The sequence below is a fragment of the Xiphophorus maculatus genome, chromosome 16 (assembly GCF_002775205.1).
Source record: "Xiphophorus maculatus strain JP 163 A chromosome 16, X_maculatus-5.0-male, whole genome shotgun sequence".
NCBI classification, from domain to species: Eukaryota; Metazoa; Chordata; class Actinopteri; order Cyprinodontiformes; family Poeciliidae; genus Xiphophorus; species Xiphophorus maculatus.
This window is the reverse complement of record NC_036458.1, coordinates 1,125,129-1,141,491: the sequence shown is the minus strand read 5'-3', so window position 1 is coordinate 1,141,491 and position 16,363 is coordinate 1,125,129. Positions and strand designations below refer to the sequence as shown.

The following is a 16,363-nucleotide window of genomic DNA, read 5'->3' as shown; positions in this document are numbered from 1 at the left end:
GGTAAATGCAGATATCAAACGGCTACCTAAATAAACCACATAATTAGACAAACAAAAAGAATAGTATTTCTTATTGATTGATTGATTGATTAATTTAATCTTCTTCAGTCTTCACTTTTAACCCTCAGAGCTCTTTGCTGCCACCCAGAGTAAAAAGAAAATAGTGCAGATGGAAAGAAATAGACTGCTGTATACAGGTTTGTTATTTACACATTCTGAAAAAAACAACATCCAACAAAAGTTACCTTGAGATAAACATAATTTTGGTGTAATCACAAATAAGTGAAACATTTGTTTGCTTTAATGTATGTATCTAGAAAAATCAGTACTTTGGCAAAGGTTTTCTCCATTAAACAAAGACAGGAATGTTATGGCAGGTGGAGCTGCTTTAAATGGCAGTTTTACAGTGAGCCGGCCAGTCTGACCGCAGCTCCTTATTGATGTGGTAGTAAAGCCAAGCCACAATGGGGAAAACTGTGATGGCCACGGCTGTGGAGACGCGCAGCTTCCCGACCGGAGCTCTGAGGAAAAAGACAGCAGAGTCTAAATCTATCAGAAACTCAAATTAAACTTGAGTTGAAGAGCAAATTACCTTCCAGAGCGGCGACACAAAAGAAGCCAAGCAGCCGTCAACGTAAGACCAGAGAATTCTCTGAAGAGAATTAGAGAGCAAAAATACATTAATAGATATTATCCCATTATTTCTGTCTTTAATTGGCTGGCAGCCTTAGCATATTTTTTTTTAATCAAATATATGATAAGCAGTTATTGTTATGCTTGTTACTATAAGACTTTTTCCTTCTACTTAACTTTCCATTTCCATGCTGGGACACAGGACTCACTCTGAACAGATTTCATGTTCCAAAACCAAACTTATTTTGGTAACATTTTTTTATTCTTATTTTTTAACCTTTATACTCTACAGGCACATCTTTATTTTCTTTTTGACAGGAGCCTCAGCACACCTGCCCTCCTCCTGCTGGAAGATCTGCGTCGCTCGCTCCGCGTAAAGTTTCCATCCTAACATGAAGATAGCTGCGCTGGAGATCATCAGGTGGAGATCAGCAACGCGCCTCCAGGGCAAAGTTTCTGGAATTAAAAATCAGAAACAAAACATATAGAAAAAACAGCTGTGATGTTAACATGTCCACCACGAGATGGCGCTGTTAGGACTAATAAATGTTCTGTAACGGTGCAGAGTCCAATAACTTCTCTTCAAGCGTGCTAAACAGGAAAGAGGATGTAGTTTCTGTGCAATCTGTGAGACTCTCCTGCCTACCTGTGACATGAGGTCTGAAGCCAATAAAACCACAGAGGACAGCAGGAACTGCATAACCCACCTGGAACAGAAACACGTCAAGTACAACCAGCAACCCGGGGGAAAGCCGCTAAACCTACCATCCATAAACCTGCGTCTGGATCGTTGATCTGAAAGATCAACACATGGGATTATTACCATTAAAAGAGCAAAACCAGAGTAAACACTCATTTATCAAGCGCTAACCTGCACATAGGAAGCCAGAGTAAAGAACACGGACATTAAAACGTTACTTAATCGCCAAACTACAGAAAGCCATGAGATCTTCTCACAAACTTCTCCCATCGTTGTTTGGAATCGTCCCTTTTCTCCTCCTCCCCGCCCGGGCCTCCGGGACGTACAGACGCTAGTCAGCAGACGCACATACCGTCGCTGCACTGACGAGGGTACGTTCGATATTCACTTCTTCAGCTGAAAGATGCGGGGTGGAAAACGCCTTATAGTTGTACAAACGATTTAACGAGTAAAATTTTTATGTTAGATTAATAGACAAAATGATAAAAATGATAATGATCTAGATATTTGACGCAAATTCCCCCAAACGATGGATGTTTGACTAAATAAATCTCATTCGCTCTTTTAAAGACGTTGCGGAAACACGTCATAATGGCTTTTGCTGTGACTAAAATCCAATCACAATTAAAATGTCACAAAATTGGTAACCAAAAATAAAAAAGGATAAAATAACTGATAACATGTAGCAATATACTTTTTAAATCTTCTTTATTGTCAAATCACATCAAAGGCTGTTTATTTAGCAAGAATGAAACTATTTCCCACTGACTAAGAAAATGAAACGCAACGTAAATTCAATAAAATACAGCAAAATATTGCTATGGTTAAGGAAATAAGGAAGCAATTCAAGTTTGCATGGAAACATAGCCTGTAATTGGAAACAAGTAATGAACTGCTAGCAGAATAAAGGAACAAATAAATAAATAGAATATCAGGAAAATATATGTCAGATTAAAAAGAACATAAAAATTAAATTTGAAAACAAACAAATATCTTAGAAATAAATGTAAAAAATTATTTGAAGTTGGAAGCTGGAGTAAACAGTTTTCAGTACTTACTTTGTTATAACATACATTACTGGTTTTGGAGTATCACGTTAAATAAATTATTTGGAAAAGTGTTTCTTCTGGCTGAATTTTATATTTATTAATGATGCAAATTATTTGTGTTATTTTATTTAGTTTTTTTATTTTACGACCTAAAATACATTTCCATATAAGTATTTTGTTACATTTTTTTCAAAATGTTAAATCAGATAATCAGTTACCCGGTACTAAAGTAACTTTTTTGCCAAATACTTTTTAATTTTACTTGAGTAAAAATGCGCTGAATTAGTTTTACTGCATCTTGGGTGCCCTGGTATTGTGTTTTATTTTGAAAGAGCTTCTACAAAACATCCGGTCCCTCCTCGGCTAACAGCTGCAGCCTTGCTGCGGTTTGTGGGTGTTGAAATGTCAGCTGATTGTTAGCTTGTCTAGCTAGCTTAGCTCAGTTGGGTGTTTGTTTTTGTCACCAGGTAGCCTGCCTCTCACGCAGCCCTCCGAGCCTTAACGCGTATTTAATCATTTCACGGACTTATTCTCTTTTTCATCCGTCGTCTGCTTCGTTTCGCGGGTCTCACCGCCGTTAGTGTTGCTGTAATTTTCCCACAGCAGGGAGGAAAAGGGAGTGAAGTTGCTGTTCGAGTCTCTCTGCATTGCAGCCCCTGGCGCTGCTGATGGAATTCAAACACACAACAATGGCGACTCCTGGTCCAAACAGTTCAACGACAGGCAGCAGCCACAGCAGCAGCAACGCGGGATCCGTCACGCACCACTACCCGCAGCCGCAGCAGTCCCAGTCCCAGCACACCGCAACGATGAGCAGCATGCAGGGTAAGCGGGGAGGCTCCCATTCCGCCGCCGTGAAGGTTAACGCTAGCACGGCTAACCCGGGGAGGCTACTCCCTACACTGACGGATATGTCACATTTTGCACAATGAGTTCGCAGCTTTTTAATTACATAACTGAGTCAGATGGGAACAATGGTTGATCTGGGAGATTTACTGAGTGGCTCTGCTCTTAATGGTTTAGAATAGGTTTGGTTCAGGCGCTTGGTTTTAAACTGTTACTTACAAAATCACATTTTTTATTTACAGTTTCTCTCAATTAATATTTATTGGATTTGGCTGAATGAGATCAGAATAATCTGAACTATAATTGGTTTTTGTTTTCATCACCGTGTACAGATCAGTTTGATTTGACTCTGTGGAACAGGATTGAATCGGACTATGTACCAAAAATTAAAACCACTGAGACAGTTTAGTTCGGATCCTGGAACTGATCTGAACTGCATCAACCCGAATGAGTTAAACTGGAAGCTAACTGTGTTTGTGTGTGAACTGAATTGGAATTAAAGTGGATTTAATCTGTAGAATTCAAATCTTTTCTGGATTAGTGTGGGTTGTAGTAATCTATAATAAATTTACATGAATTAAACTGTATGTACCTGGACTTTGACTTTAAGACAGAGTGGAGGATTAGCCCGTTTAAAATTAAAGTCCAATTTATTGGCACAGCAAATGGGAACCTATGTTAAAGCCTTTATGTTCATACCTGATTAACTTTAATAAGTTGAACTGAATCAAATTAAAACAAATGAATGAAAAAGTCTGTTTTTGGAATTTAATGTGATCACTGGGTTTAGATGGACTGATTTAAACTGAACTGCATATATTTTTATCTAAATTTTGTTGAATTGAATCCAGTTTAAATAGATTGAACTTTACATCAGATTATAAACTGAATCGATTTATTGCTGGATTGAAGTGAATTGGAACCAGTTTATGATTTTACTTTCATTTAAATCGGTTTTGTTCAGTTTAGCTGGATTTTCCTTTCTTGAAATAAATTGTATTATTATGGAGGTAAATGGAGCGAATTGGACTCTTTATGGACATAAACCGATTCACTTAGTCTGTGTTCACCAGTCACAGACTTTACTTTGATAAACTGAATTGAACTGAAACATGTTCATTTATAAAACCACCCGACTGTGCTCCATTCACTTTATTTATGTTTCTCTATTTTAAATAAATATTATCTTAATTATGAATAAGTCCCATTCAGTTCAGCTGCCTGCAGTTTGCTTCAGTTGAATAAAATCCGGTTTAATCCGTTCATAATCAAACAGAACCGATTGAATTAATCTGAAATGCTGGTTATGTTACAGTTCAGCTTTATAATTTCATCAGAATTTTATTTTCCAACCCAGTAAAGTTGAGTTTGGTGAGTTTTTAATATTTCCCAGCGGGTTTGAAGCTGAAACTGGAGCCGCTTTTTGTTTCAGTCCAGATTCAATCGGATTCTGCTAACTCTGCCACGGTTCTGTTTTCTATGCAAACTCTGCCTGTTTTAACTTTCAGAGTCCAACACCTGCTGGAGATGTCAGAGTGAAACAGGTACACACACACTGCTGTCACTCACCTGCTTCAAAATAAAAAGAACTTTCTCTATTTTTTTAAAATATGCTTTTTGATTACTGCAGCTAACCTTTGTTATAGCATTAATAAAATCTTCATTAGCTGTGATTCATGTAGCTTAATTCTCTGAATTATGTGACAGTTAGTCCTGATGTGTCGACTGTGTCGGTTTTTATTCTTCTGACTATTTTGTTTCTTAATGCTGCTTAATTTTTGCTTCCTAACTCCTGATGTGATGCTGACCGACGGTGAGCTGTCCAGAGAAAATAAAACTCATTTTTCCATCTGAAAATGCTTCTTCCTTCTCTCCTTTTGATCCTTTTTGTTTTGTTTTACCTGCTGCTCATGTCTTCCTCTCATTTACCTCCATTTCATCGCGGTCCACTGTCTGCAGCAGACTTACAGGTGCATGCTAATGCATTTCCTTTCATCAAATGCATTCTGTCTGCAAAAAGATCCTCCAGAAGCTCTAATAACGCTGCAGAGCAACGCAGATTTCTGAGAATATGTTTTTAAACCTGAGCCGTAAAACCAAAGAGGCAAATTTAAAGCAACAGACTCAGATGTCTAACTGACAAAGCAGTCTCCTGAGGATTGTTAAAAAGAATAAAAGCTTTCTTTTCACCTCTAGGGTTTCAGATAAACCTGTCTGGAGCTCACCCAAGTAAGCCAAACCTCTTTTGCTTCAGCACCAAAGCACTCCTCTCTTTCTTTCCGCCTGACTCTTTGGTATGGAGGGAGTCTGTCCTGCTGTTCTCCACTAATCCCAGCCTAATCGCCCCGCTGGTCCTCGTAGGCCTGCGCCACCAGCAGCTGGGCTCCACAGATTGTACTGACTCTAAGCAGATAGCTGCAGCATGCACAGAAACAGAAACAGCAGATCTGCTCTGAATGGCCTAAGCTAGCATTCAGGTGTGGCTCCCAGCAGATCTCTGGCTGCTCCTCACTGTGATGGAGGCCTCCGCCAGCTCCACTCTTACAACTCTAACTCTGTGGTTTCCAGTGTCCAACTAACAAGCAACACAAGTGTTTGCTTGTCTTGTTTTGTTTCTGGTATTTGGGGTGTGGGTCCACTCCAGCTATCCTCTTGTGTTTGGTGAAAACACTGACGTTGTCGTTTCGAGCGCTGTTTGGCCTATTCCTGCACACACTCCTGTGGTGCAAACATTCGATTCAAGGTGAAATCAAAGCAGTTAATCTTGCATGTTTCCATCATAATGTTTTTATATGTCTAGCTCTGTTTCTTGTTTACCTTTCCACTTTGTGTTTGCATTCAGGGTGAAGTTCAGCATGCTGTGTTTTTGTTACAAAGAGTCGGGGTGTAAATGAAGTGATCAAAAACGACCCGTTCCTAAATATCCTTATGCTATTAAAAATCAGAAGATTATAAAGTAGAACAGTCCTGCAGCAGATGCTGGTTTTGAAATGTTCACTCATTCACCACCATTTTGATTCTTATATAGATGCTACATGCTAAGTAGATACGGTTTAGTGCTGTGAAAAAGGATTCGCTTCTTTTTAATTTCTTTTAGACACTTTTAAAGTTTCTGATCATCAAACAAGATTTATAAGTAATTAGTGTTATGATTTTTAAAAATGTATTTTTAGTTTTTAAACCTATGCACATTAGCATGCTAACACTTGTAATATGAAACTATTAGCTTTAGCCTACATAAGCTTTGCTACTAACATTAACATGTTTAGTAGCATGCAGCTGTCAGTGTTAGCAGTTTATTAATAACAAATCTGAGGTAACTTTACATTAAACACTAGACCTTTGACAGTAGTTTTAGGAAAACATGCTAACACTAATAATAATAATAGCAGTACCATGCTAATGCTAAATTTAGGATTAGCTTTAGTTAGATTTGACTCTGTGTCAGTTTCCATTTTTCCTAGTTGCAACTCAAAATGTGATGAACATAAATAGTCTCTGAATGAAACCAGTTTAATCTCACTGTTTTGTCTGTGGTTAGGCCATTGGTGGTATCACACTAATGCTAGCCCTAATGTTAGCATTAGCAGAAACGTGCTACCATTTGTATATCATAGCATCTGATATTCATGCTGTGTTGTCTTAAATTGAAACTACTTTGCATTTTTTTCATTGAATTATTGTAGTTTATTTATTTTTTGGCAAAATTTGATAGATAGATAGATAGCATTGGTGGTGGCTGCTAGCGGAGCAGTTAGCTAGCATTGCTGGTGTCTAGAAGAGTGGTAAGCTAGCATTGCTGGTGTCTAGAAGAGTGGTAAGCTAGCATTGCTGGTGTCTAGAAGAGTGGTAAGCTAGCAGTGCTGGTGGCTAGCAGAGCGGTTAGCTAGCAGTGCTGGTGGCTAGTTGAGCGGTTAGCTAGCAGTGCTGGTGGCTAGTTGAGCAGTTAGCTAGCAGTGCTGGTGGCTAACAGAGCGGTTAGCTAGCAGTGCTGGTGGCTAGCAGAGCGGTTAGCTAGCAGTGCTGGTGGCTAGTTGAGCGGTTAGCTAGCAGTGCTGGTGGCTAGCAGAGTGGTAAGCTAGCAGTGCTGGTGGCTAGCAGAGCGGTTAGCTAGCAGTGCTGGTGGCTAGTTGAGCGGTTAGCTAGCAGTGCTGGTGCCTAGTTGAGCAGTTAGCTAGCAGTGCTGGTGGCTAGTTGAGCGGTTAGCTAACAGTGCTGGTGGCTAGTTGAGCAGTTAGCTAGCAGTGCTGGTGGCTAGTTGAGCAGTTAGCTAGCAGTGCTGGTGGCTAGTTGAGCAGTTAGCTAGCAGTGCTGGTGGCTAGTTGAGCAGTTAGCTAGCAGTGCTGGTGGCTAATGGCTGATTTGAAACTCGTTTCAATCGTTTTGTTTGCACAGTGAATGAATGAATGAACACTTCAAGAATTAAAAACATTTTCAGCTGTTAGTACAGTTCATATTCCTGATTTATGATTATTTTATGTATATTTAATGAATCCTAATGTAGCAACAATGGGAGCAAGAAACTATTTTCAGAGTTTAGTTAAAATATTAATATTTAGTGTATTGATTCTTATATGACAGTTTAGTCTTTATTGATGTTAGAAATGTTTTTAAACGGCATCATCTTTAGCTGATGACTTTTCTGATCTGTAGCTTTTTGCTTCTCGCGCCCCTTCTCTCTGGAAATCATTCCATCCATATGTTTCAGTAAATGTTCCTGTACTCATCTTTTCATCCTTCTGTTGTCTCATTTTGTGGTTTTTGCATATTTAACATTCCTACTTTTCCTTTTGGACGACTGCTTTTCGTTTTGCTCTGCTCTTTGTGTTTGTTATGTTTGTAAAACTTTCTCCTGCCGCTCAGGTAAACGCAAAGCGCTGAAGCTGAACTTCGCCAACCCGTCCATCAAACCCTCCACCAGATTCTCCCTAAACACGGCCGGACCTCCGTTTCAGAACCCACACATGTGAGCGAGCGCCCTTCGAGTGTTAAAAACCTGGCTGTGTGGGATGCTCAGTGACTGTTGTTTCACCAGAGAGAGGCTGAGGACTCACAGCATCGAGTCTTCGGGGAAGCTGAAGATTTCCCCGGAGCAGCACTGGGACTTCACCGCCGAGGATCTGAAGGATCTGGGCGAAATCGGCCGAGGGGCTTACGGCTCCGTCAACAAGATGGTGCACAAGCCCAGCAACATGATCATGGCCGTGAAGGTGAGCCAACGACGCTAGGAAAAATTAAATTAAATGTTTATTTATTTCAAACAAGTAAAATGTCACAGCAAAAATAAAATAATTAAAAAGAAAATCAAAAATCTCAATAATAGTCATAAACTTCCATATTAGATTCCAAAAGCAGCAGGAATAAGACAAAACATCTTAAATTACACATTTAATTTTTACTCATTGATAACAAATTAAATGATGATAAACAATAATTTTGTCATTTTGAGGCCAGTGATGGACAATAATGAAATAAAACATTTCATTATTGATTAAGATTAATAAGCTTTAAACTCTAATAAACATTTAACTCTGAGCTGGAAGATATTTTAAATAAATAAGTTATAAAGTCTCTATAAAAATGCTTTATAAAACACCAAACTGAAAACTTTTATCATCCAGTTTTTGGATGAAAGAGAGAAAATAAAAATCATTCTAATGGAAATTCTTGAGCTTGTTTTAATTTATTTTGTGGTTATTTGATTTATTGCTTATTTCATCGAGCCTACTTATGTCGCATCTTATAATCTTTCCAAATTATATCAGTACAGTGAATTTATCATGCAGCTTATCTCCTGTAAAATATCCATAAAGCTACATTCATCTCCAACTAAACAAAAAAATCTTTTCCTCTTCTTTATAATCGATTATATTTAAGTTTCATGTTTAATCTGCAGTAATAATATTTCTGTCATCCAGATTAAAAATCTTCTGCAATAAAGATTTTTAATATCATGTTTTAAACTGATTTATATCGATGCTGTGTCCGCTCCTCGGACGGCAGCAGAAGATTAAACCCGTTTTGTTTTTCCTCAGAGGATTCGGTCGACGGTGGATGAGAAGGAGCAGAAGCAGCTGCTGATGGACCTGGACGTGGTGATGAGAAGCAGTGACTGTCCGTACATCGTCCAGTTCTACGGCGCTCTGTTCAGAGAGGTCAGACGCATTCTGGGACAGAAATATTATTTGTTTTTCCTGCCGATGATCCGATGTCCTGTGTTTGTTTCAGGGGGATTGCTGGATCTGCATGGAGCTCATGGCTACCTCGTTAGACAAATTTTACAAGTTTGTATACGGCTCGTTAGACGACGTGATTCCAGAGGAGATATTAGGAAAAATCACTTTAGCTGTAAGTTTGTTTCTGTGTTTTATTGTTTGCTTTCATTAAATTTCATCTGCTAACTTCTGGTTTTGGTCTGCAGACTGTGAAGGCACTAAACCACTTAAAAGAAAACTTGAAGATAATCCACCGAGGTAAGCGCTCCCATCTGCTCTGGTTTCAGCCGTTAGCTCTTCGCTGCTCACCGTCCGTCTCTCCACTCAGACATCAAGCCGTCCAACATCCTGCTGGACAGAAACGGAAACATAAAGCTCTGCGACTTCGGCATCAGCGGCCAGCTGGTGGACTCCATCGCCAAAACCAGAGACGCCGGCTGCAGGCCGTACATGGCGGTCAGTAACCGCTGCAGAGCTCTGCTTGTTAAATAACATCAATGTTTTATAACTGTCATTCTGTGGTTGGCCACTATTTAGTTTCTTTTGTTGCAACTTATCAGACAAGCAGATTGTTTTTATGGATTTTTCCCAAATTCAGTGATTTTCTAGGTGTTTTATTGGATGATTGGACATTTAACAGCTACAGAGTTTTTTTTTTTTTACCCCTCCAGGGGGTATTTTGTGGCTCTAGTGCCCCTTATATGACAGCAGGCTGACAGGAAACGGGGGAAGACATGCGGCAAATGTCGTCGGGTCCGGGAGTCAAACCCGCGACGGCCGCGTCGAGGACTGAAGGCCTCCAAATACGGGTCGCGCTAACCGCTACGCCAACACGGCACGCCCCCAGCTACAGAGTTTTATCTGAGGTTCTGTTTCAGCAAAAATTATTTTCTTTATATTCTAGTAATAGTCCTAAAGTTACCAGAATAAAGTCATGATAATCCAAGAGTAAAGTCTCAAACTTATGAGAATAAGGTCTAAATAATCAGAGAATAATATTGTAATAAATCAAGAACGAGGTTTTATGAGAATAAAAATAGGAGGTGTTACCGCTGCGATAAGATGAGGGATTTTCAGCATTTTGCTTTCAGTTTGACAGATGAGGAAATACTTTATATTTTAAAACATCCATATCAAATTATCATCAGTAGCAGAACTTTAAAAGATTTAAGATAAAGAGCGGCTCCGCTCCGCTCCGCGGCGGCGGCTGAGCTCAGCCTGCAGGAATCCCAGCAGCAGCAGCTTCCTGTTTCCAGCTGGCACCAGGTGTGCCGACCGGCGGCTGACTTATTTAGAAATGTTGGAGCTCTGCAGTCAAACCGTGGATGTAACACTTTGTTCCTTCCTTTAGAGTCACGTTTTCATTTCAGAGACTCACTGAGACAAAAATCAGGTTATTACATAACAATGTAAACGACTACCTGCCATAAAAACCACATTTATTAAATTCAGCTGCAGTAAATCAACCTGAACTACTTTCTGAGACTCAAAGTCTCCTTCAGCAGTGAAAGAGGAGAAAGCATAAACTTCCTGTCTCTACAGGAAGTTGTGATTGTAACTATTGAATGACCATTTCCTGTATTTCCTATTTTCTGACCAATCGCTGCCACTGGGCTGAATTTCAGCCAATCCCCTTCATTCACCTCCTAATGAACTTCCTGTTTACGTCGTCTCTCTAAAGTCTAAACAGTAAAAATTTCCTTTTATTTATTTCTTTATTTGCAAAAACCTTTTTTTATTTTACCCCTCCAGGGTATTTTGTGGCTCTAGTGCCCCTTATATGACAGCAGGCTGACAGGAAACGGGGAAGACATGCGGCAAATGTCGTCGGGTCTGGGAGTCGAACCTGTGACGGCCGCGTCGAGGACTGAAGGCCTCCAAATACGGGTCGCGCTAACCGCTACGCCACCACGGCACGCCGACAAAAACCATTTTGAGACGTTGACATATGGAGTTCTTCCTTTGACCTTTGACCCCTCCTCTGTCATGAATGTGTTTGTATTAAGGATATTTTAGGAAGGTATTTGAAAATCTTTACATTTTAGATATTGAATATGTTAAAATCTTGGTTTATTTATTATTATTGTTTTTTGGAGGATGATGTGCAGCAATTTAAACTTTTTTGTAAAATCAAAGTTAGATTTAAACTTTGAAATAATTTTTTTTTAAATTGCCACAAAATCAGTAATTTTTGGTCGGAACAACAGCAGAAATCCATCTGGGCATCAGACAGCCGGACTGGTTTAAAGGTTTAAAATGTGTTTGATACTTTAGTCTGATGATCAATGGATTCAGTTAAAGCTGCTTGACTCCGTCTGGATCTGCAGATCGGGTCGACACAGAACCAGATCCATAAAGCATAAACAAAACAGATCAGATATTATCTTGGTTTTATTCGCAGTGATCAGAAGTTCGACTCCTTGCAGCCGTGCAGAGCAGCTGGATCTGCTGGCTGACCTCAGCAGCTATTTCAGGCCTTTAACTAGGCCAGTGAGGCGCTTCCTGCGCTCAGTTTCTCAGCTGCATCTGCTCTGCAGAATGAGGACGGAGCTGCATGTGACTGAGAGGATGAGGCATCCTGCGGGCTGCAGATGAAAACCTTTCTGCTCATAAATCATATCGCCTGCTTCCCAAAGTCCAGAATAATGTAAAATCTTGTCTTTCCCAGGATTGACCGTGTTTGTGTTTGTGATGTTTCTCCAGCCGGAGCGGATCGACCCCAGCGCCTCCAGGCAGGGCTACGACGTCCGCTCCGACGTCTGGAGTTTGGGAATCACACTGGTGAGTTTATCCTGCTTTCCTGCTCCCAGAGAGCTGCTGGGGTAGAACCAGAGCTGGTCCAGCAGCTCACTGTCAGTTCAAACGATCAGTTTCTGTTGTGGCCACACCGCCACGCTCAGGGATCGTCTGCAGCTGATTGTTGGTTTCTGATGGCAGATTCTCTGCTGGGTGAAATAATCAGATTATCCTGAAATCTGATCAGCTTCAACTTCCTGATGCTTTATGGCAACAAAACTAATCTGAGATGACGTTTCATTCACAACATGAAACCATCACAAAAACATTCATTTACCCATTAATCCAATAATCAACCATCCGTCTGTTTGTCCTCATTCTTTTGTCCATAAACGGTTTCAGTTCTCAGAACTGGATGTTAGAAGGAAAACATCTCCCTACATTATAATATCTTTATATTGAATCCGATTAAAGTTTGTTTTACTGGGGCTCTTATGCAATAAACCTTATTAAATATAATAACAATGCAGTGTGTGTGTGTGTGTCAGTATGAGCTGGCCACAGGACGGTTCCCCTACCCGAAGTGGAACAGCGTGTTCGACCAGCTGACTCAGGTGGTGAGAGGAGATCCGCCGCAGCTCAGCAACTCAGACGAGAGGCGCTTCTCCCCGAAGTTCATCTCCTTTGTCAACGTGTGGTGAGAAAACTGAAACACAGCAACCGCTTCTGCCCTCTGCTGGACACAGATGGGAACTGCAGCTTTTCTTTGTCATTTCCAGCCTTACAAAGGATGAATCCAAGAGGCCAAAGTACAGAGAGCTGCTGGTAGGTTTAGCTTTATTTAAACTGTAGACATGGTTAGAATTCGTTTTCATTCCTTTATTTTCCTTAACCTCCAGAGAGACCCGTTCATTCAGATGTACGAGGAGCGCTCTGTGGACGTGGCCGGATACGTCTGCAGGATCCTGGATCAGATGCCGGCCTCTCCCAGCTCCCCCACATACATGGAGTGAAAGCCGGTCAGGAAACGATCCGACAGAAACAAACGCAGCAACAAATCTTTGTGTAAAATTGCTTGGTCCCCTTATTGCAGTGTTAAGAGAAAAAAAGCACCATTACGGTCCAGACTGTATATATTCCCACACTTCTGTTTCTCTGTTCTCCACACACACACACACACACACACACACACACACACACACACACACACACGTTAGGAGCTGGATCAGTCAGCCGTTGTTGGTATCAGTGACGTCCAGGAAAAATTATGTGGAAATTGTATTTATGGAACCAAAATGATGTGGACTGGACTCATCCTGGCCGTTACCTGTTACCTGCTCCACCTGCTCCACCTGTGTGACGCCTGAACGCCGCGATGCGTTCAGGCCTGCAGGACGCGCCATGCTGATGAATGAATAAAGGCAGGAGAAAAGAAACGACGACTTCTGTCTTCTTTCATGGAGCTCCTATGGAAATGCTCAAACGGAAGCACTCAGGAGAATCTGGGTCGAAATTCAATATTTGGGTCAATAACTGTGACACTGCAGAAACGACCACACCTTCCTTTAACCACAACATTACGCAACTTAAAATTACTCAAATAAATTCACCAAATTTAAATTCACGCTAATTTAAAACAAAATGTTTTTCAATTAAATAACCTTTTGCTTTATGGTGAAGTGAATTTTCAGCCATATTAAAATTTATGCATTTTGAAAAATGTTCGGCGTCAGTCATGTGATCAACAGCCGGATGTTACTACTGGAGAAAACGACAAAGACACAGGAAGTAGCAGGAGGAAGTTTGATTTAGTTTTTTCACAGCAGCACCGTAAATAAAAAGTTTAGCTTCATTCTAACATGTTGAATCCATCGAGCTCCTGTGTAACATTTCCCCCAAACGCCACAAATTTTTTTAACCAATCTGAAAAGTGTGGAGTGACTTTCTGTTGAGCTGCATTACTTTTAGAAAAACATCCCACTGCATGATGCATCCACCGCCATGTTTCACAGGGTTTGGCTCCTTCTCCCTTTTTACTCATTTCATGACTTCTGGGTTTTATTTAGGGGCATCAGAGTAAAGGAGCTACATGTATTTTTATGTCACACTACTCAAGTTCTTAGTTGTAAATGTTGAAAACAGTAAGTTTATAATTATGCTCTACATTGTGCTGGTTTGTTATATAAAATCAGAACAGAAACTTTTAGTTTAGTTTTTATATGATGTGAAAGCTTTAGTAAGGGGCGGCCATTTTCCTTTACATGAAAAGTGACAACAGCTGCACTTCCTGTTGGTTTTTAGCAAATCATTTCTGCCTCTAATAATGAAAATGTGCTTTGATTTTGTGTTTTTAATTAATTTTAATCTTACAAACAAGAATAAATTGTATAAATATTTGAATAAATTAGAAAAGAATTGCAGAGATTTTCTAAGTATGCTTCAACACATTACTGGTCCTGAAGAGTTGATTCAGATCTCACTTGAAGTGCAGATTATGAAGTAATCGGCTGCAGTCAGGAGATAATGAAGTCTTTATACTGCTGCTGCTCCGGCTGCTCATCAATGTATTTCTTTATGTACCAGCAGGAGACTCGAGCCTTTAGCTTCTCCTCCAGCAGGAAGTCCAGGGCTGCCTGCAAGACAGGAAATCAGAGGAGCCACACTGAAAATCTTCCTGACAGAACCCAGGCTGTAGAGTTTACCTGGGACAGGGCAGCAGCAATGCCTTGGCCTCGAAACGTTTCAGGAACGAAAGTGGACATCAGGTCCACCTCCTTCTGCCCGGTGAACCTGTAGCACAGCACGGCGCATTCACTGTCCCCTGGAGAACAGAAACACACACTTCACTGGGTCAATGTGCAGCAATACTGTCAATAAAAACAGATAAATAATGATTTCATTAAAAAACCCAAACAGACCTGACACTGCACAAAGAAATTTTACCAGGTAATTTTGGGTTATAGTGCAAATAGAATAGAATAGAAAGTTGAATTCTATTCTAAATACCTCAGTGCACTAGAAAAAGGACAAAACTAACTTACTACAAACTTTTCAGAAAGAAATAGGAGCTGGTTTTATGTCAGCAATTGCTTTATATAGATTTTAAAAGTACTAGTTCCACTTATAAAATGTGAAAATATATTAGTGAAATAATCTGCCAGTGAAACTAGTTTTTTTCATCAATATTATGAAGTTACTGACTTAACCAAGCTCATATTTCTTGCTGGAAAGTTGCTTGTTAGTTTTGTCCCATTTTAAATGTACTAAGATATTTGCACTTAAAACTAGACCAGGAATTCTTGGTCTAGTTGTAAGATGTTGTGTTTTTGCAGTGTACAGAACTAAATCTATTCTATGAAGGTTTAACCTTTAATGCTCATTTAGATTAGATCCAAAATAATAATCTACTAGCTGTGCTTCTTTTGTCCACAAAATGCATTGAAATATCTGCTATATGCCTCTCATGTATCAGCCGAACCATTATTCGGGTTGACCCGGTTAGTTTAACAGACTTTGCTTGGACATAAGTTGTTAAAACAGACGGTAGCTTAAAATTACATAAATCTAAACGTAATTCGGCTGAATTCTATATGAAAACAACAGATTAAATTTAGCGGCGGGAATAAAAATATGAATGTTTCTATTGGAGATTATTTAATCCATATGTTTCGTGAGGCCCGAAGTGGACCCGGGGCTCTCCTGGTGGATCTACCCCGGCTGTAGGGCCTTCTCTCCGGCTGAGAGTTTACCTTCGCCGCTGCTGCCCGTAGTGACCGTGAAGCGTCGGTTCTGTCGGTCATGTTGGACTTTAAACCGTCCGCTGCAGCTGGAGGAGGCGGTATGGCAGGAAACGACCCGGCGAGTCAGTCCAAAGAGTCTAGAAGTTATTTTTAAAGCCATTTAACGCGGTACAAACACACTGCACATGCGCAGTGTGGTCAAAAGTAGTCGTTCTGCAGTTTGTCCGCCAGAGGGCGCAAACACGCAGAAATCATCGTGATGTACTTTTGACCTCCAAAATATTGTATATTTACAAACTATGACAGATATTTCTATATGTAATATATAAAATATATATTTTATATATAAGACATATATATATAAAATATATATTTTATATATTACATAAAGTGGCTGGGGAGAGGGAAGTCTGGGCCTCCCTTCTGAAGGGAGGCCCAGACTTC

At 40.1% G+C, this 16,363-nt stretch overlaps 3 protein-coding genes across 6 annotated transcripts; 1 reads left to right on the top strand and 2 right to left on the bottom strand.

The window, feature by feature from the left end:
* Positions 1-77: 77 nt before the first annotated feature.
* tmem220 (transmembrane protein 220) lies at positions 78-2,479 on the bottom strand. The gene is made up of 6 exons (XM_023348674.1): positions 1,505-2,479; positions 1,399-1,428; positions 1,280-1,340; positions 966-1,089; positions 593-652; positions 78-521 (listed from the first exon to the last, which is right to left on the bottom strand). The coding sequence occupies exons 1-6, from the start codon at positions 1,601-1,603 to the stop codon at positions 389-391; spliced, it is 507 nt and encodes a 168-aa protein (XP_023204442.1). The 5' UTR covers positions 1,604-2,479; the 3' UTR covers positions 78-388.
* Positions 2,480-2,675: 196 nt separating this feature from the next.
* map2k4 (mitogen-activated protein kinase kinase 4) lies at positions 2,676-13,615 on the top strand. Of its 4 annotated transcripts, XM_023348672.1 has the most exons (13): positions 2,676-3,207; positions 4,737-4,772; positions 5,425-5,457; positions 8,092-8,194; positions 8,264-8,438; positions 9,264-9,383; positions 9,457-9,576; positions 9,650-9,701; positions 9,772-9,899; positions 12,147-12,224; positions 12,728-12,876; positions 12,959-13,004; positions 13,079-13,615. In XM_023348672.1, the coding sequence occupies exons 1-13, from the start codon at positions 3,051-3,053 to the stop codon at positions 13,190-13,192; spliced, it is 1,311 nt and encodes a 436-aa protein (XP_023204440.1). In that variant the 5' UTR covers positions 2,676-3,050; the 3' UTR covers positions 13,193-13,615. The 4 variants fall into 4 exon arrangements, with proteins under 4 accessions (XP_023204440.1, XP_005814441.1, XP_005814440.1 ...); XM_005814384.2 differs by lacking the exon at positions 5,425-5,457 and having other exon boundaries at positions 2,705-3,207; positions 8,104-8,194; XM_005814383.2 differs by lacking the exon at positions 5,425-5,457 and having other exon boundaries at positions 2,706-3,207.
* Positions 13,246-16,127, bottom strand: LOC102233549 (protein NATD1-like). The gene is made up of 3 exons (XM_005814389.2): positions 15,929-16,127; positions 14,882-15,000; positions 13,246-14,812 (listed from the first exon to the last, which is right to left on the bottom strand). Exons 1-3 carry the CDS (start codon positions 16,077-16,079, stop codon positions 14,693-14,695), a joined length of 390 nt encoding a protein of 129 aa, XP_005814446.2. The 5' UTR covers positions 16,080-16,127; the 3' UTR covers positions 13,246-14,692.
* Between the last annotated feature and the right edge of the window lie 236 nt (positions 16,128-16,363).